This window comes from Antedon mediterranea, chromosome 7 (genome assembly GCF_964355755.1).
Source record: "Antedon mediterranea chromosome 7, ecAntMedi1.1, whole genome shotgun sequence".
In the NCBI taxonomy this organism is placed as follows: domain Eukaryota; kingdom Metazoa; phylum Echinodermata; class Crinoidea; order Comatulida; family Antedonidae; genus Antedon; species Antedon mediterranea.
Window position 1 is genome coordinate 18774748 of NC_092676.1, and position 22780 is coordinate 18797527.

The following is a 22780-nucleotide window of genomic DNA, read 5'->3' on the forward strand; positions in this document are numbered from 1 at the left end:
ACTGTATGATAACTGACATGCACAGAACAGATTTTGTGATTGATATTATGAAGCAGTTATGTCAAAAAATAAAAAGGTCAAAATTTGGCAGGTTTTAAAAAAAATTGCCAAATTTTGACCTTTCTGTTTTCCGACATAATTGGTTACTATACGATAATTGACATGCGCAGAACACATTTTATTATTAGTGTATTATAAGTTATGTAAACAAATAAAAGAACACATTTTATGATTCTGCGCATGTCAATTATGATAAAGTAACAAGTTATGTCAGAAAATAAAGGGTCGAAATTTGTCAATTTTTTTTAAAATCCCTGCGCTATAGCAAAGTGATTTTTTCCAAAGATGGCAAAATGTTGACCTTTCTAATTTTCAACATAACTGGTTACTATATCATAATTGACATGCGCAGAACATATATCAATTATGATATACAGGTAGTAACCAGTTATGTCAAAAAATAAAAGGGTAGAAATTTGGAAAGTTTTCGAAAATTTCTCTGTACTTTAGCACAGGGATTTTTCGAAAATTTGCCAAATTTCGACCTTTCAAAAGTCGAAATTATATTATTATATTATGATAATTGACATGCACAGAACACATTTTATGATTCTGCGCATGTCAATTATGATAATAATAGTAACTGGTTATGTCAAAAAATAAAAAGATCGAAATTTGGCAAGTTTCGAAAATGTACAGGCAAATTTTCAAAAAATGGCCGATTTTCGACCCTTTTATTTTTTGACATAAAGGGTTACTATAGCATAATAAACATGCGCAGAGTCGACTAATGGGTTCTGCGCATGTTAATTGTGCTATAGTAACCAGTTTTATCGAAAAATAAAAGGGTCGAAAATTGGCTATTTTTTTGAAAAATTTGCGAAAAATGGCCGATTTTCAACCCTTTTATTTTTTGACATAAATGGTTACTATTGCATAATAAATATGCGCAGAGATGAATAATGGGTACTGCGCATGTCAATTGTGCTATAGTAACCAGTTTTGACATAAATGGTTACTATAGTATAATAACCATGCGCAGAGTCGACTAATGGGTTCTGCGCATGTTTATTGTGCTATAGTAACCAGTTTTATCGAAAAATAAAAAGGTGGGAAATTTGCCATTTTTGGAAAAAATCCCTGTACTATAGTACAGGAAAATTTGCAAAAAATGGCCGATTTTCGACCCTTTTATTTTTAGACATAAATGGTTACTATTGCATAATAAATATGCGCAGAGATGAATAATGGGTACTGCGCATGTCAATTGTGCTATAGTAACCAGTTTTGACATAAATGGTTACTATTGCATAATAACCATGCGCAGAGACGAATAATGCGTTCTGCGCATGTCAATTGTGCTATAGTAACCTGTTTTGACATAAATGGTTACTATAGTATAATAACCATCCGCAGAGTCGACTAATGGGTTCTGCGCATGTTTATTGTGCTATAGTAACCAGTTTTATCGAAAAATAAAAAGGTCGAAAATTTGCCATTTTTGGAAAAAATCCCTGTAGGCTACTATAGTACAGAAAAATTTGCGAAAAATGGCCGATTTTCGACCCTTTTATTTTTTGACATAAATGGTTACTATTGCATAATAAACATGCGCAGAGACGAATAATGGGTTCTGCGAATTTCAATTGTGCTATAGTAACAAGTTTTGACATAATTGGTTACTATAATATAATAACCATGCGCAGAGTCGACTAATGGGTTCTGCGCATGTTTATTGTGCTATAGTAACCAGTTTTATCGAAAAATAAAAAGATCGAAAATTTGCCATTTTTGGAAAAAATCCCTGTACTATAGTACAGAAAAATTTGCGAAAAATGGCCGATTTTCGACCCTTTTATTTTTTGACATAAATGGTTACTATTGCATAATAAACATGCGCAGAGACGAATAATGGGTTCTGCGCATGTCAATTGTGCTATAGTAACCAGTTTTGACATAAATGGTTACTATAGCATAATAAACATGCGCAGAGACGAATAATGGGTTCTGCACATGTCAATTAGGCTATAGTAACCAGTTTTGACATAAATGGTTACTATAGCATAATAAACATGCGTCGACTAATGGGTTCTAGTATTAATTTAAGAAGAAGAATATTTAATAATAATATCATTACGGTGTTCACATAGTCTATCCAGGGTATTTAATTCTAAATATTCCAGAAATAAAATTAATACTCTAATAATAACTAAACAAGTTTAAGTGAGTATTAAATAAAATAATTATTGACAATTATTCGTAGGGCAGTGCCAAATTATTTTATGTTTAAAACAACATTACACAGCTTGCTGTGCAATTAACACCATTGTTGTGCTCTTGAATGGGTTTCCTATGACATAATAGGTGTTAATATGTCAATTGAGTGAGTCTTTCATGGCATTTGTAGTTGAGTTAGTCTTTGGTGACAATAGTAACACACACTTGTAATTGAGTTGTATTTTGATTTTTAAATCATTCCCTAAATAGCCCAAAAAGCTAAAAAAGTGATTTTTTAAAAATGTGTCAGTTAAGTTGAGTTGAATAATGGGTTCTGCGCTTGTCAATTATGATATAGTAACCAGTTATGTCAAAAATAAAAGGGTGGAAGTTTGGCAAGTTTTCGAAAAATTTATTTTAGTACAAGGAATTTTTTTCCAAAAATTGCCAGATCTTTCTCAACCTTTCTATTTTCCGACATAATTGGTTACTATAATATATTATATAACACCTATATAAATTCCTGTCATTTGATTGGACGAATGTGGGTCACATGGCGTGCAATAGTACGCACTATTCAACGATCGTTAAATAGTACTTTTTGAAACATTTTTGTGTACGAAAAAAAAACGTCTAGATGTTATATAAAACAAATAATGAATGTTTTGTATTCGTGTAATGGTACAAATAATGGCACTTGGTGAATGATGAAAGGTTATATCAACTCGGCTTTGCCTCGTTGATATAACCTTTCATCATTCACCTCGTGCCATTATTTGTACCATTGCACTCATAAACATTCATTATTTGTATAATAATTGACATGCGCAGAACATACATGATTCTGCGCATGTCAATTATGGTATAGTAACCAGTTATGTTTTAATATATTATTAATTAATAATAATAAAAATATTAGTATAGCTAATATACCTTCGTCCACATGTGCGCCATTTATGAATTCACGCCTGTTTGTCGGTCCTACAATAATAAGAATTACATTTGTTTCTTAGTCACCCTGTCCTATATTTAGTAATTATAATATTGTACATTGTAAAATTTAATGTAAACTCCAATATCAGTTTATTAAACTATGATTAAAAATATTCAATCGATTGACACCTGTCAATGTTTTGCTAACTTGATATTGTACTCGCACATATTACATACAGGGCGGTGCTGTAGATCAGTGGTTTGATAATGGTTATTAAACGTAACGAACCATAATATCAATGGATTACTGGGTTAGTTCATGCAGCCCTGGTGCAGGGATTATACAAATATGGTAGTGCTATGCCCAAATCTAGTAGTGATATGACATCATCATGTGCATATACAGACATATCGCATGTTTTTAGTCGCGTGGACGCGACTCTTTAGTTCACTATGTCGGTCGGTCGGTCTGTCGGTCTGTCTGTCGGTCCGGTATCACTATGCGTTTTAGCACGCGACTTATGGCTGTTGGCCTTGTTGTCACATAAAGTTTGATAGTATAGCTTTATACAAGTTATGTTCACATGCGATAGATGCAGTTCAATAGTATGTATATTGAATATTAGGAGACCCACAATCCTGCAATCTAATTTGTGCAGCTTACCAAATGGCTTATATGTGAAAATATGGAGCAGTTTTATTGGGGTCTCTGTTTTAGAGATTTCTTAAAGAGATCCGTTGTAAAAAAATGATAGAGCAGTTGTAGTTTCAACAATTTAATAACGTTGTAAGTTGCTGACTATATCCAGTAATGTGTTTATAATAGGCTATATAATTACAAACTTTCTATTGTCATCACGGATAAAATTTAGAGAAGAACTGAACAAATTGCTAATGAAACATCGCAGCAAATCGATGCAAATTTGTAACTTAATTACCGTAACCTACTAAAGTATGAACCTATTGGGTTGATAATTAAAAAGATGGTTCTATCGAAACTAACGAAAGAATCTTTTTATTTATTGAACTTATAAGTAAATCTATATTATTAGTTTTTTACCCTTTTTTTTGTTTTAGGGTCAATATGCAGTTAGTTTAGTCAATTATATTAAATTCTATTGTATTGTAATTGTGTAATTGACTAAACTAACTTTTCTTTCTCTTTAGTGGGTGCGTCCCACATCTGTTCATTCCATATTTCCGGACTTTATTTCAGAAAAAAGCTTCTGGCCTATACAAAAACGGAAAGTATATAGAAAAGGCCTTGAAAGAGCGCTGTTTGCCATTTAGTATAAAGGCTAGAGGTAACTGATCACACAGTTAAATGTAGCCTAATGCTCTATTTTATGTTTAAATTAGCTGTGGGCTTGGGAGAGCGAATTAACTTTAATAATTACAGCTTTAATAATAATTGAGTTGTGTACATGAAGTTCTCCAATTATGCAGTGATGAAATAAAACGACCATTCAATAATAATTGCAATTTCCACATTTTTTGTATAATTATGTTTTGCGTCGTCTATTCAAAGGTCGCGTTGAAAGGCCGCGTTTAAAGGCACTATAGTGAACTAAGTCATTTACGAGATAGCCAGTGGCGGAGGCAGACGTTCTGTGGTGGCGCTCATGTTCATTGTATAGAATCACCTCAGGTTGAACTGGTTCACGCATTTTGTAAGTCTCATACTTTACATAAGATATTTAGTGTTAAAATGATATTGTTGACCGAATTGTTTGTAACGAGTTTAAATGTACAATCACCAGATTGTAAGGAAATCAACATTTAAAAGGGTAAGTTTTGGTGAAGTTATCGATACTTATCATTTAAAGTACATCGTGTAATACAGGAAAATTGGTCTCAGTAAAGTTAGAAATTAAGGTAAACATTTCTATCAATATTAAAAACAGTTAAATGCAGCAAAAACTCGTTGACTTTCAGATTAAATGTTGATTTCCTTACAGTCTGGTATTGTATATTGAACTCGTCACAAACAAGTCGGTAAACAATATCATTCTGTAAGGGGCGGGTTTTCCGCTGATGAATGAGATTATGAAATAAATAAATAATAGGCTTCCGGTTGACAATTTTTGTTTTTTATTTACAGTTTTAGGCCTATCAGGTAAATAATTGCTTTTGATCCAATTGTTTTTTTAGGGGACAATATATTTAATCTGAAATAAAACTAGAATATATTATTTACTTGTTTAGTATTTAGGACAATTTATTTTTAGTCTGCAGTTTATTAATATTTAATTTACGCCATTGCTATACCAACATGATAATGATATAAACAAATATCACTGCGTATTGTTACTGTATGCTTGTTCAAGTATATTCACATTAACAATATTGGCATCAGTGTGCGTTACATCCTTCATAATTGTCTTAGTGAATTTTAAAAGCTCGTTGCTAAGATGATCATATTATAAGATCCTGGTTGTGTAAAGTAAATACAAATCTACCCATGATTGACTTTGTGAAATTATTAAATATGAGATAAAGATGAAGACGAATGCAAATAATGCTGACCTCATTGACCTTTGTGCTTCGAATGACGTAGATTTGCAATAAATTTGACAAAAAAATCTATCGTATTTTTATTTCATTTTATGTCTTTAGGCAATGTGGCCAAGGATTACCAAGAGTGAATTAATCACTGTCCTATCAGATAGGTGGTAATCCCCCTGATACAAGGGCTATTGTGTGAACCAGTTCACCGGGGTATAGTACACACAGGTTATAACTGGTTATAGTCCTTATCCGAGAAGACTTGTTCCACCACCAGAACAAGGAGCGAGTCGGCCTCGAACCCTTGCCGATGTTGTTGTTGGCTCTTTAGGTACGGTAACCGCTCGGCCATATGATTCACTCTAAAATAAATTTGTAACGCTATAGTTGTATAAAAGAACACTACGATATAATTGTATATTAACTATGCTGTATGATTATATAACAGAAAACTACGGTAGTTAGCACAGTGTTGTTATATAACCATGTTATGTCAACCCTTTTAAAATGTCACTTGTAGACCCTTAGAAGTAAAATTGAGTTACACAAAGAATCATAAAAATTATCTACGTAGTGGTTTTGTCAATATAAGCTGTCAATAAACCTGTGAGATTCCATCGATTTCATTATAGCTTTATTTTTACTCACACTAATTACCTATATTTGACAAACCTTAGAGCAATAGATTACATTAGGTTATGTTCGCAACAAACAGTTAATGCACAAACTCAATACAACGGAACGAACGAACGTAATTACGGTCATTAATACGCTAATTAGATAACCCTAATATCCATTAATCAAATATTTGTATAGCGCTGAATTCGATTTAGAATCCAATTCGTTCCATTTACAATTATGTTATGCGTTTCCAAAATACTAGCACAAAGAGCCATAATGTATTTACATTTTAAAACCGCTTGCTTGCTTGCTGAATTCAATTGTTTCGTTGGTAGGCCTACATCCCTAGGTAAATTGTCTGTGAAATTTTAGTAGAGCTTAGTGATTGCCTTCAAATTCCAAGGTTTATGCTACCCACTTGGACGCAACGCAACGACGTGAAAAATCACGACACGGTGGATCACCAGAACTGCCGCTTGGCACTGGTTATCTCCCACTTCGTTGCGCGACGTTGCAAGTTTAATATGCACGGAATCTAGAAAACACTTATTTTCCTATAGGCCTATCACTATATTTTATTAATATTAGACAAAAAAATCCAAATTTACTCTCATCATTGATTACGCACAATTTGCGTGCGCTTTCAATTTTTGTGTGTGATTGAATCACATTATATACGCACTTGTTGCGTTTGTGGTGTCATACGTGGTAACTTAATCAACTATATTTTAATGAACATCTTAGCTAAATTCCTTCTCTTGTGGTTGACTTATTCGGAAGAAAAACACAATAGCTAGATTAAGAGCGGATGGGATGGGAAGTTGTTGGGATTCATTACAATATATAATTACATGTATAAAAGCAGATAAAAGTACTGTATGTGTGGAAGATACCTTATCTACTATAGTCATGTCTGTTATCCTTAACCCGGTGGTAATTCATTTATAGGTACTTTTGTGGTTGAAAATACAGTTAGTGCAATATAAGTTCAATATCCACCACATGCGAGCTATACGGACCATGAATCCTGCTCATGGAAGGACCATTAACACTAATCCTAACACTAATCCTAACGCTAATCCCAACCCTAACCATGGCGGTATAAAATAAGCCGAAACCCAGAGTACTCTTTAACACTGCTCCTGTCCACTATTTTAATAACGCAAGTAAAGTATTCTGTCAAAAAATGTTAAATCATTAAAATATTAATTGTGTACGACCTTTTATCACCGTATGCAAGTTCATCATAAGTTAGGACTTTAATTGTAAAGGTACTTTTTCTTGCGTGGGCTATTGATCAGGCGAATACGATTTTCCCAAGTTAAAAAAAAAAACGTATACGGACGTTGTTCTATTTTAATAGTTTCCATTTACCGTACTTTGGACAGAAGCCAGAACGTGTGGTCTAGGAAGTTGTTGAGAATGCTTTTATTAAACCCGGTATATTTCGCGTGTCCTTATTAACATGTTTCTCCATCCATAAACAGGCATAACAGGGTGATTGTAGTTTTCAATTCAATTAGATTATCATTATTATGCAACAATAATAATTATCATGTATCGCGTTAATGCTTGATAACAAAGACTAAAGTTTACAGAATACAGAAAATGTATTGGTCTCGCATAAAAAAAAAACATCATACAAAAAATGATTTCGTTGTTGGCAGCTCATAAATTGTACACTGTATCAAAGAACTTATAACACAAGAATCTCCTGTTCTTCAATTTGCATTCAAAACACAGTATCGGAAGTACAGGGTTAAAAGGTCAAACTGGGCGACGCCATTTCACAGCATGGAGCAGCGCCCCCTCCAAACTAGGAAGTCAATTACTCTACCCCCTTAGAGTATTAGCAGATCCCCTCTATGATTTTGACTTTCTAATTTGATGCGGGCGCCCTACTCCTCAGTCATTTACTCTATCCCCCCTAGAGCATTAGAAAATCCCCTCTATGATTTTGACTTTCTAATTTGATGCGGGCGCCCTACTCCATGGCTTACAATGGCGCCACCCATAGCTCTATTCTATCCCACAATGCCTTTCGAAATTGTTACGCGCTTCGGACGAACAGGAGATTCCTGTGTTATAAGTTCTTTGACTGTATGCAATTAAAATATATTGATAATATAATATATACAAGAAATTATCTATCAATTTTAAAAAACCGATTCAATTCCGCCTGGCCATTACACTATAGATTTATAATACATTTGGTACAAAGGAGTAGGCTACTATACCGATCATGTTTAGAAACACAGAGCTTAAAGCCCTGCACGCACTCCATACAGTACAGTAAACAAATACTGTAGTACAATTGAACGTTAGATGCAATAAAATAAAACAATGCATATATATTATAATATTATCATTATATTAAATAGAAATTTATATTTTAATCAATATGAAATCATACAGTAAGTGTGCTATGAACAATAATATCACAACTTCTTCAGCCCAGTACCATGTATTGATGAAATCAAAACCATATCATCTTTAATATTAGAAAATTATATAATATGATAAAGTAATTAGTAAACCCATTCTTATGCATTTGATTCTAGAAAGTAATTCGTAAACCCATTCTTCTTTTATAAATCAAAAATAAAAATTAAATTGTTTGCTTCGTTTAAATGTAGTATTTTATTGGAAAACTTCTATAAAATGATAATTTTGAGCTGATTTACATTTATTAATGAATTTTATGTTTAAATGGTTTTTTTTTGCTTTTATAAGCATCTTCTTCAAGAATTTTCCCCTTTTCTTTGTTTAAATCAATTTTGCAATTATAAATGTTAATTTTGTCGTTTATTTATCTACTTTATTTACAAAGAAAATAAAAAAGTTGTCATTGTCATTGTCATTGTCAATATTACCATAACTTATTTCTCCATGATATTATACGGAAATCATAACAGTAATTTTCAGGCTCGTTATCTCCACATTTCAATTCAAAATAATCATAATTCCTCATCGTCGCCACTATCATTCTCAAATTATACTTATTATATTATTATTATAAAAATATCATTCACAACAAGAAAGCCACTATGAGAGTGCATACCTCCGCCTACATAAGATTTCTCCGGGAAATGATGTGTGTAGTTTAGGCTAATTTCACTACAAGCACGTGTATGCGAATTTGGTGTAATGGTTATGTACCCAGTAGTACAGGAAAACTATGAAAATATGGTTGAAAAAATTGCAACAGAATTTATTTCACCACAATGCATTTCTATAAGGTCTCTATATGAACATATTAAAAGTCTAGAAAAATCCAGGTAGGGGAAATAGGTTTTTTAAAACAAAATGGCTGCCAATGGCGAAAATGCCTAAAAAAGGCCAAAAAAACAAAAGATAGATCTAATTACCACTTTATAACAGTTTTTACAATGGTTTATATATTTCTTTACAGTTCTGAAGATCTGAACTACAATATACACATTATTTTAAATGCTGTTAATTAGAAAATGGCCGAAAGACAAATGTTTAGGTATCTAGATATATCCCTATTGTTATAATATAAAACGCAGTCCTTCTTATGCTTAATGCATAGGATTACGGTGTCTAATAATAAATCAGTTCATTTACATTTGTACTGTTATAACAATATATTACAACATTGGTGGTGCCAGTGGGGAGGGGTATAGGGATGGGAGATCATATGGGAAGGGTGAGGGGAGTCTGTCCGGCCCCCTATCCCCTCTCCACAATTGGCTATTTTCGGGAGTGTCTGTAGACAATATGATGATATTTCCTAATATAAAACAATACCCCATTGAGTGCTGTTTCAAGGATTTTCATTTTTAAAAGTGACTAAAACTACCGTTTACCGGATTAAGCTTAACTTCTGGGTGCGGTCCCATTGATGGCCCAGCAAATTGATGCGCTCTCCACCCTACCCCCCACCACACCCCCCCCCCCCCACCTCATCGGGAAAATCCTTGCGCCATCACTGGACTACAATCTAGTACCGTATTTATTCGGATAAACGCTAAATTTAGAAAAATCGAATAAACACCCCCTCCCTCCCCCCCCCCCATAGGACATCATTTGGAATAACCTACGCCACTGCACCCCTGTTGAACCCACAAATGTAAAAACGCCCACAAATGTGAAAACAACCACAAATGTGAAAACGCATCACCCACAAATGTGAAAACAACCACAAATGTGAAAACGCATCACCCACAAATGTGAAAACAACCACAAATGTGAAAACGCATCAACCACAAATGTAATAAACAGCGCCCACAAATGTGAAAACGATCATCGCCCACAAATGTGATAACGCCCACAAATGTAAAAAAAAATGAGAATTTTTCGGCCACAAATGTAAAAAAAAAAATCAGATCAAATTTAATGCTAGATTCAGACAAACATTATATCATGATTGTATTGAGTTGTTTGTTCACGATACGTCTGTTAGGGTCGTCGTTAACACGTTGGATTATTATAATTTGCTGCTCATGCGCGCGATATTTGCACGTTAACTCGTTTGTTTAATGAACGTAATAGTTCAAGACAATATTTGTTATTTGCTGCGCAAGGTCAAGGCCATGTTATATCATTGTTGCTTCTAGTGTGCGGTTGTTGGCTTACTATTATTTATGTACGTATAGTTTATAAGTCGATGTTCGATGTTTTTTTGCGCGTGCACACGATACTAAAAGGTCAAGGTTAAATTGCTACTTGTATGTAGTTATGTGGTTATTAACTCGTTGGCTTACTGTTATGTACGTATAGTTCAAGTCGATGTTCGATTCGATGTTTTTTGTGCGCGTGCACGATACTACAAAGGTCATGACTTGTATACCATTGCTACTTGTGGTGTGTGGTTGTTAACTCGTTGGCTTACTGATATGTACGTATAGTTTCAAGTCGAAGTTCGATGTTTTGCGCGCGTGCACAATACTACAAGGTCAAGGTTATACAGTGTCGGTGGATGATGTATAACGAGAGTTCTGTGAAATTAGACATTTTGTTGGTAGACAATAATGACAATGTTGTAGTTTGTGTTTTTTTTTATTATATTGTGTGCAGTATTAAATTTAAAAGAAGAAGAAGCTGTAAAATCCACAAATTATTATTATTATTTCTATTGTCTATAATCTAATGTCTGTACACACACAGTAGGGATTCCCCAGCAAGATGTCTAAGGCAAGACATCCCGACATTTCCACCCCTTGATGTTTTATGCTTGAAATAGAAATTGACACCATTATCAATTCAATGCTTTTATGTGTTTAATTAATTTATATCAGAACTACCTTTTAATTACACATAAACATAAAGATTTAAATAAATTATTTAACAAAATTAAAGATATACTGTATGTGGTGTGTATATATAAATAACAAGGCACATAATAAATTCCAATTTATTTTAATGTATTTAGGTGACTAATTGGGTCGAGCTCTGGTCTTGCTTGGTCTTCCTTTCGTTCACTTTTACCTTTGTTATAAAAAATACATAGACAAACTAAGGTATTTATATCAATTGTGTATGTATTTTTGTGGTTTAACATAAAGTAATAATTTTCCAGTTGATAAATAAATCTGTTTACGGCGGCGTTTTTTGTAAGAAATAGTTCTTGTTTAAACCTAAATCTAAACCTAAACTTCTGTAAAATTATGGTGTTTAATAATATAAATTAACATCAATTTTAAAACTGTAGTGATTACCGACGAAACTGTAAACACGAAACTGTGTTGGAAGTTTACAGAAAGGTGAGGATGTGATTGCAAAAAAAATACATATTATTAAACTATATCGGATAGGAATAAACAGAAATTAAGGTACAGTAGCTACTATTTGTGTGTAAATCCGCCTATTGCTCAATATATTTGTGTTGAAAAAAATATTTAAAAGTACAAATCTATCATTATCATAAATTAGTATTATTTTGCTTAATTGTATATTCTTCATCATTTTAAGAAATGGAAAATTTTTAATATTTATTATCTACATAACTTGCAAGTTATATCTATTATTTATAAATATGGGACTAATATTATTACCAATCTCCGTGTCAAATATTGAGATAGTTAAGTTGGAGCAGGTGTGTATAGCCTTTCAACATCGCGCTTAAAGTTAAATTTTAATGCATTCAATAGGTAATATTATTCTCCGTATATCTTTATAATTATCCGCTAAAAATAGATTTACAGATTAAACAATAAGCATCAGATTAAATCACGAATGTAAATAGTAGTATAGTAGGAAGTTTTGTCCATTAGTATAATTGTTATAGATTTCATAGTATGTTTTATAGAATACATGTTCGTGACAAGTTTGATACTATCGTATCGTGTATTATGTTTGGTTGGATATTGGTGTTACGGTATTATTCTATGTTACAATTTGTTTATCGCTCTAAAATAAAGAAATATTCTTGTATTAGTTGTTCTTGCTCTAGCTGTTGTATTATTATCTTGTGGTTACAGTTTTGTAAAAAAATTGAACATTAGGAACTACTGCAATAACTGAACGACGAGTATAGCATTGATCTTGTAGTATCGTGTACACCGAGCATCGACTTGGAGCTATAATACGTACATAATACTAATATAGTAAGCCCAACTGCACTTCAAGCAGCAATGATATATGACCTTGTAGTATCGTGCACGCGCACAAAAAACATCGAATCAACCATCGACTTGGAACTATACGTACATAACAATAAGCCAACGAGTTAACAACCACAAGTAGCAATAGATATGACCTTGACCTTGAGGTATCGTGTACGCGCCCAAAAACATCGAATCGAGCATCGACTTGGAACTATACGTACATAACAGTAAGCCAACGAGTTAATAACCACACACTACATACAAGTAGCAATTTAACCTTGACCTTGTTGTATCGTGTGCGCGCGCAAAAAAAATAACAAACATCGACTTATAACTATACGTACATAATAGTAAGCCAACAACCACACACTAGAAGCAACAATGATATAACATGGTCCTGACCTTGAAGTATGGTGCACGCGCGCAGCAAATAACAAATATTGTCTTGAACTATTACGTTCATTAAACAAACGAGTTAACGTGCAAATATCACGCGCACGAGCAGCAAATGATAATAATCCAACGTGTTAACGACGACCCTAACAGACGTATCGTGAACAAACAACTCAATACAATCATGATATTGTCTGAATCTAGCATTAAATTTGATCTGATTTTTTTTACATTTGTGGGCGAAAAAGTCTCTCTTTTTTTTACATTTGTGGGCGTTATCACATTTGTGGGCGATGATCGTTTTCACATTTGTGGGCGCTGTTTTGACATTTGTGGTTGATGCGTTTTCACATTTGTGGTTGTTTTCACATTTGTGGGTGATGCGTTTTCACATTTGTGGTTGTTTTCACATTTGTGGGTGATGCGTTTTCACATTTGTGGTTGTTTTCACATTTGTGGGCATTTTCACATTTTCAACAACCCCCTCCCCGCCCCCATCGGACATAATTTTGAATTTATTTCTTCGAAATGCATATTATACACAATATTGTATTTTAACACATTTCTATTTGTAATAGAATTCACTGAATGACATGATGGTGTTGTATTTGTTCATATCTAAAGGGTGTATTTATTTGATTATACATGTTACCACATTACACCCACAAAAATAAACGCCTCTCCAAATAAACTCCTCACGACGATTACACGCCCCAACTACCCTCCTTAAAAAAATCAACCACCAAGGGCATTTATTCAAAATAAATGCGGTAATTTCACTTTCATCTTGTCAGTATCTCATCCTCCATCTATTGGTGGGGAATTGAGCATGTGCTGATGCCGTGGCATTCTTCAAAAATAGTGGAGCAGCAGTCCAAACCATATTTTCTGCAACTGCAATTCATTTTACTACAACCTTATTTACAGGTTCATCTAATCAACTTTAATAGTTTCTCTGGTGCTGGTAGTAAATTTGGCATCAATACTTTCAATCCCTCGTGATAGTCTGTGGGTTGAAGAGTATTTCCTATCCACTGCTATACCTGGTAATAAAGACTCACGAAATGAAATTTTGCAGCAAGGGAATAGATTTGCTTTTTGCAACTTTCTCAAAGAAAAGTAGGCTGTCTAAAGTCTCCATTGACTTCCCTCCATATATACGGTAGCTACCAATGCCAAATTCCTGATGCAATGTTTTCTTTTTTTTTGGTTTGGTTTACAGAATTTGACATACAACTCCAACTGTGATGTGATGATTTTTAAGACCAACACCTTTTCCTAAACCAAATTTACTTACAGCCCATAATTATACCCATTAAACACAAGAGTTTACTTTGCCTTCACATAACGTAACAAACATACATACATGGTACATAATAAATGTCTTGAAATGTTGCTGTTTCGGGCCAAGCGGTTTGATGTAGCAGTGCTCCCCCATTGATAACATACAGTGGGCAGTGAGATGAAGGTTTCTGAGTAGTCTAGCAGTGTGTATGGAGTCAATGGAGTAAAAGAGGGCTGCAGGAAAAGTACAAGGTTCTTTTTCAACAAATGATGCATTGTGTATGACTGTCTTACATAGCCATCAATGATGAAATAGTATATGTGAGGGAATGTGCACTGCTTCTCTATTGATGAATATGGTTGATTTTGACCCATGTGTAATAATATGTTCTTTCCTCTTGAATTAATATTCTGTCACGTCACGGTTGCTTCATTCATTGATTTAATACCGTATGTTCTCGATGGAGGAGCACTGTGAATGCATGTAAAATCTTTCCTTGTTGTGAAACTCTGTAAAATTAATTTGCTTTTTATACATGGAATTCAGGGATGTGATACTACATCCCATCTATTTGGTATAGGAAAAGGTGTTAGTCTTAAAAAGTCATAACACCTGGGCAGTAGTATGCTTACAAACTCTGTAAAACCAAACGTCTCCAAAAAAAAGAAACCATCGCATCAGAGGAATTGGCATTGGTAGCTATATACTGTATGGAGGAGGAATGCGTTCTGGGAGAAAGTAGCAACAAGCAAAACAGCACTTGAAATAAAGTCTATTCCCCAACAACAAATGCTGCAAAATGTCATTCCCTGCGTGTATATTACCATGGTACAGCAGTGGATAGAAAATACTCTTCAACCCACAGACTGGGGGATGGAAAGTTACAAATGGCGTGATGTGTCCATTGACGACAAATTTACCACCAGTACCACTGTTTGTGACGAATACCACGGCATCAGCACATGCTTAATTCTTACCTATAGACAGAGGATGATAACTGGACAATGAAAATGAATGGATTAATAGATTGTAAGATTGTATAATTCTATTGTTGTGACAGTTCAAATGTAAATGAACTATTTTATTAGACACCGTAATCCTGCATTATAATGCATAGGACTACGTTGTCTATTATTATAACAGTGGTGATATCTTGATATAATGAGTGTTTTTGCTGCTAAATCGCACTTAAATTAATATGTAAATTGCAGTTTAAATGTTTGACACTAAAGAAATATAAAAGCATTATAAAAACTGCTATCAAGTGGTAATTAGATATAGGCCTACAATATATGTTTTTTTTTGGCGGCCATTTTGTTTTAAAAAAAACCTATTTCCCCTACCTGGATTTTTCTAGACTTTTAGTATGTTCATATAGGGACCTTATAGAAATGCATTGTGGTGAAAACAATGCTGTTGCAATTTTTTCAACCTTTTACTGATTCTGAGCATATCTTTCCTGTACTACAGCTTTCGAATAACAATAGTACCAGTTGACTAACAATAGAACAGCAATGCAAGAAACAAATGGGTGAATTAGGTTTAATAATTCATGTTTAAACTACTCGTAGTAAGAAACCTGTAAATTAAATAAAATTATGTTTTGAAAATTACAAATCACAATTTATAACTCTTGTCTCCTGTACAAAAATGATGTTTTTTTTTCTCGAATTACTTCTCGAGAAAATGCAATTTCAGTACACTTGTTACTTTAAGACTGCTCGCCGGCTTTTGAAAATTGTCTCTTATATTTTAACACTAGCCGGTCTGAAAATGATATCATTTTTGTTATAAATAATAAATAATAATAATAATAACAATAATTCTTGATTTTCAATAGGCATGGTCTGAAAGTATATAGCCTACCTATCTAGATCAAAAAATTCAGAATGATAACTTGAAAACGCTATTGTGCTAACAAACATACATACAAACATACATACAAACAAAGTAAATACTGTGCCAAGTAACACACAGACAGACAGACAGACAGACAAACGCGATCGGTTACATATACAGTACCTCCTTGGCGGAGGTAAACGATCGATTACGTATAGCCTACCTCCTTGGCGGAGGTAAAAAATTGCAAAAGATAAACGGATATTAATTTAGAAAGAAAAAATGGATTTTATTTCAAGAGATACATCTAGTAAAACTAATTTAATTTCAACTTGCTAATGACTGTATTATGTAAAATAATGATAGAATGTAAAAATTAATTAAATGATCAATACAGTCTATATACCAAATATTATGTTTTACCTAAACAAAGATTGAAAACTATAGTGTAATAAAGGCGTGTTACTCCGATGAATTTCATAACTTTCGTTTTTGCTCGTTATAAAAGACTTTATATACAATATATTAATTTTATTAATAATAATTTGTTCAGAAAGAAAGATTATTCGGCTCTAATGAGAATTCACTGAATAAAGTTCCAATTCGTTGAGTACGTTATCAATTATTTTGAATAAATTACAATCCAATCATAATATACCTTATTTTGACACTGATGCTAATGAAAAAGACCAGCTTTCATTATTCACCCACTTTGTCGACAATGACCTTAATATTATTTATAAATATTGACCTATTGTGTATATTCAATGCGCAAAGGATATTAATTTCTATTTTTTCCCTTTACGTTATTAAAGTCTTCTCTTAAACATCTCAATTAAATTAACATAACATAAATCCAAAGAGTTGGTAGATAATAACTCCGTGATACAATCCCTATAGCTTCATAGAATTAATAACAAGGCCATATAGATGGCTGCAGTCGCGTGATTAAGTTAGTGTTTACCCACCGACCGACCAACTGACCAACCGACCGACCGACCGACATAGTGAGCTGTAGAGTCGCGTTGCACACGACTAAAAACTAAGACTAAACTAAACATTTTAGAGAAATGGGTTATTTCTATATTGTCTATAACCTAAATACATAATATAAAACTTATCATAATACCACTTCTCCAAACCCACACCCACACATTCAATCAACAAAAACAAATACGTTGAAGGTCAATATCGAATATTAATAACCCAAAAGAAAGTGAAAAACAATGATACACATAATTAAAACTGAGATAAATGGTAAAACACAAACAAATTATAAGGAAAATTAGACAGCCAGTTAGAAATGTTTAAGATAATAGAAAGTAGAAATATTTGAGAAAGATATTGACCGTAGTCACTTCACTAAGCTCTGTCTACACTATCAAACTAAGTTTGACAAAAAAAAGGTGTAATATGCCCAACTATGATAGTGATTATGACATCATCATGTCCATATATGGGCACATCACATTTGTTTGTCACATAAGTTTGATAGTGTAGACAGAACTTTACACAGTATAACAGCAAATCTACTATGAGTGAATACCATTGAAGAAATAACCTTTCGGTGTGATTGGTGCATGCGCCTACATAACTCTGTGATCGGTGGTTCAGCCATAAAGCTAATATATTCACAAAGTTTTATATACAATACATCTTTCTTACCGTATTCGAGTATAGAATATTCACATAAAAACGGAATTATTTGTAACAGTCCTTGATGCATGAATCTATGTAAATATTGAAATAAGCAATGACCTCAATACACCATTAATCTTTTGGGATTGTCTTTGTTGTGTTGCGGACTATCTAATTAACAGTGTTAGCCGTTTCACATATATTTTAACGTCTTCACATGAAGATTATTTTGAATATCCGTTTGTTACTTTAACATTGTTTTTTCTGTGAAATTTACATAACGGCGGACGTCACAATCTCATTAATATATTTTACGCAATAAAGGGTGCACGCGCAGCTGTGTCACTGTGTGTTATTCTCAAAGGAATAGGTTTACACAACAAGGCCTATTTTAGCCGAATTCAACAATCGTTTAAGAGATGTGTAAGTCTAAACGTGTTTGTCAAAGAGAATGTTTTCAAATGAAAAGAAGTACTATGAGATGTCCTGCGCGTTAGAGAAAGTGCATGCCTTTAATTCCACAACCATGGTCTGTGTTGTGCTGGTACAGTACTACCTGTTCTATCGATGGTAAACAACCTGTATTTTGTCTGTCCTAAATTGTATTTAACACGGTACTTTTCGCTGATCTTGTCTTAAAAGCAGCTTGAATGTACCAATGACGTATTTCTTTTCATTCCTTTGCCAATTGTTAATTGTATGAAACATCCTTAAAAGAAATTCGTGATTTAATTAATAATTTGAAGCTGGTTAATTTAATTGTAGTTGTTTTTTCTTTTTTCAGATACTGGTTTCAAGATGTTACTGAAATGATGGCAATGTTTGTAAGAATTCAGTCTCTGCGATGCCTAGTCTTAATGACTGTGCAATTAACGACAATGACTCTGCAATCACATATTCCCGATATCAAAAATAACGTTTACAGAAGAGATGGTGATGTCGTCATCGGGGTTTTAGCAGACGTCCATCGACCAGACGAGAGTGGGCAGTGCGTTAGAATACAAGATGTTAGTTTGATACAACGTCTTGAAGCAATAGTATTTATTATAGATCAAATTAATTCAAGAAATGATATTTTACCCACAGTTGAAATTGGGTTCGAGATTTTGGACACGTGCAGCCAACATACGACAACGTTATCTCAAGCTATGCGCTTCATACCTCCAGACAGCTTCAGATCGGAATCATGTACCGGTACATCGTCACCACAACAGTGTAGTTCCGATATCGTTGCTGTCATCGGCACTGAGCGGAGCTCAACCTCCATATCAGCAGCAATCATGTATGGCCTTATCCACCTTCCAATGGTGAGCTATTTCGCGAGTAGTGACGACCTTACTGATACAATTCTATATCCTTATTTCATGCGTGTTGTTCCACCTGACAGATTTCAAGTTAAAGCAATGGTTGACCTAATGTTAGATTTCAATTGGAACTACATTTCTGTTTTGTACACCGATGACTCCTATGGAAGAAACGCTGTCAAAAATTTAATGCAAGAGTTGCTATACAGTACAAATAAAAATAGACCTATTTGTATCGCAAACAACATTGCTGTCGGTACCGATTGGGATTCAACAGAAGACTTTCTTGATATTACAGATATTTTAAAGGCATCTTCAAATTCTAAAGTTATTGTTTTGATTGTCGACCAAGTTCAAGCAAATGGCTTTCTAGGAGCATTGCGTGTTGCGGGGTTGACCGGGCAGTTTCAGATCATTGGAAGTGATGCATGGGGATCGAATGTTGACGAGATAGATGAAGATAATTTAATTGTGGCACAGGGATCATTAAAAACACACTTTCATACTACGAGGGTAGAAGCATATGAAGAGTATTTTCAAACTCTTACCCCTGAAAACAACAAGGAGAACCCTTGGTTTCAAGAATACTGGGACACGTATTTATCCAATATCACCACAAATGGCACACAAAATCAACGGGAATACACAGACAGTTTTAGTAAGGACAGTTCTATTTCCTTGGTTATGGACACAGTAATGACAATTGCCTATGCTATGGACTCGATGGTCAATGACAGTTATTCAGTGACGGATGGTGACATGTTGTTCAGCTATATGATTAATACGTCTTTTGTGGGAAGCAGTGGCTCTATCGAATTTGATGAAAACGGTGACTTACAGGGTATATACAACATTGACACTATTCAGTTAGTGGATGGAAACTATCAGATAAAGAATATTGGTACCTGGCAAAGTGCCTCAGAAAACAGACTACAACTCGATCAATTCCAGATGATGTGGATTGTGAATGGCAGTAGGAGTGATAGCCCCATAGAGTCTATTTGCAGCTTACCCTGCCAGGCGGGTCACATTCGAATTGACATTGACGCCTGCTGTTGGACATGCGTTAACTGTTCAGAGTACCAGATACCGATAGATGGAGAGTGTTACACTTGCCTAGACGATGAAACTACGGCTTTTAACAGGACTGTGTGCGTCGCCATCGAACCTGAATACATGCATTATGGAAATGCTTGGGCCGTAGCACTTTTAGTAATGGCGGTATTTGGTGTGTGCGTCTCTACCGTTGTCCTTGCGATGTTCTCTAAATATAACAAGCACGCTTTGATTAAAGCTTCAAGTAGGGAACTTAGTGGCATCATGCTGTTCGGAGTGTTCATGTCATTTACCCTGGTTTTCAGTATCATCTCTAAGCCAACAATGACTACGTGCTTGATAAACCGCATCGGATTTATGGTGTGTTTTACTTTTACGTATGCGCCACTACTTGTGCGCGTCAATCGTATATATCGCATTTTTAGTGCTGGAAAGAAGTCTACAAAGAGACCGAAGTTCATCAGTCCTCGCTCTCAGATAGTTATGGCGAGTGCTCTAATTGCGGTTCAAGTAAGTTTAATATAATTAAATTGCAGTAGGCCTACCCATATAGAAAATATATGTACACTAGAGGAGCATATATTTTATAGCATCTTTAAAATAATATCTCAAATATCACACAAAGGTAAAGTTCAACGATGTTTCCATTGACCGATACAATGAAACGACTACTAAATACAGTAGCAGCCCTTGATATGCGACCCGAAATTGTTGTATAGTTTTTTAAAAGTATATTCATTCATCTGTTTATTTCAAAATATTATGGTGACATAATATATCCATAGCAAAAGAGAGAACAAAAAAAATATCTTAATCTAAGAGCTCATAGAGCAAAAACAAAAATATATAAAGTCAATGCAACAAGGCATTCCATTGTATGTGCATTCTTGACACATTAAGAACATGGCGATAAATGGCCATGATCAAAGAATTACTAATATTGTTGAGAGACTATTAATAATGATAATAATTATGTTAGTGCTCCTCTTCTACTGAAATGCTGAATCCCCATGAAAAGTGCTAACCAACCAACCCATGATCATTCAATTAAGGTTGTTTAGTAATTTCAACAAAGATTGCACATTTTCAAATAACCAATTAATGCGTCGATGTTTTCTAATAACAGTATAGATTTGCAATAAGTATGTTAACTACTACGAAGTAGTAGAGTGTTGATTACTAATTATTTTCATTATTTGTATCAACAGCTTTTAATCAACGGAGTTTACCTTCTAAAGGGCAACACGGATGTTGATTCAGTGGTTGTTGAAACGCACGTACGAACTATACTCGTGTGCCACGTGGAGTTCGTTGAACTCGTTGGCTCTTTATCGTACAACTTATTCCTCATTTTATGTTGCACGTACTACGCGTTTGTAACGCGAAAGGTACCAACAAACTACAACGAATCGCGTTTCATCAGCATCAGCGCTTACACAACTTTAGTGATATGGCTTGGGTTTATCCCGAGCTACTTTCTCGTCAGGGATACATTAATCAGGGCCAGTGTTATGTCCCTGGCAATGATATTCAGTGCGTTTGTTACGCTCACATTCACGTTTATACCGAAGTTGTATGCGATAATGTGCTTAAATACAGAGAAAACACAAATTGGAACATACCAAGTGGATAGGACAGGTACGTCAATCAATACGCCGCAGCAGCATCAAGAAGGTGTGTTAAGAAACAAGATTGGTCCTCTTTTACCTAGGCCGCCTTCATCGGTGCAAACGCTCGAGAATCAAATAATACCGATAACCAATTCGTCATGCAATATTTAGTAACCAATAGGAACTCATTGTTCTGTTTTGTGACCTTTTTGGTCCTTATAAACTGAATGTACTTAACTTCATCGTCTGTCTTGTACCGTCATTATATTTATTTATTTATTTCTTCTTGTTAGTATGTCACCACAGTGTAGAAAGTGGATCACAGACATGATACATTATACAGCAAAAACTTTTAAAAAAGATATTCAAAACATTCAAAAGTAAAACATATTTTTTAAAAAGTCCAATAAAATGCAATTGAAAGAGAAATGAATGGGTATTAAATTGTCTCTTAAAATTACAAATAATCACCTATTTAGGCTTATACTGTTTGGACGATTATTCCATGTCTTAGTCGCACGGTATAAACATATTTTTACCTTGCATCAGTTGCCAATCATGTTGTTCAATTAATTGTTATTCGACCTTTGTCCATAAGATTTGGTGTTAATTCTAAGAACAAGTAGTATAGGTTTTGATCAGCCGAACGAAGGCAAGCAAGAGGGATGTAGGAGGGAAGAAGATCAAGGAGATAAGTAGGTTGTTTAAGAAGTGACCGTAACACTTCAAAATAGACCTCAATAGACTGATCCCAATAACAAAATGGACACGATGCGGTGATCATAAAAAAATATATTATGCGTCCCTGGC

General features: G+C 34.1%; 1 protein-coding gene across 1 annotated transcript; it reads left to right on the forward strand.

Annotated features, from left to right (window-relative positions):
* The first annotated feature begins 4741 nt into the window (after positions 1–4741).
* LOC140054505 (metabotropic glutamate receptor 4-like) lies at positions 4742–22658 on the forward strand. Its single transcript, XM_072099521.1, has 3 exons — positions 4742–4820; positions 18785–20870; positions 21569–22658. The coding sequence occupies exons 2-3, from the start codon at positions 18810–18812 to the stop codon at positions 22139–22141; spliced, it is 2634 nt and encodes an 877-aa protein (XP_071955622.1). The 5' UTR covers positions 4742–4820; positions 18785–18809; the 3' UTR covers positions 22142–22658.
* Positions 22659–22780: the final 122 nt, after the last annotated feature.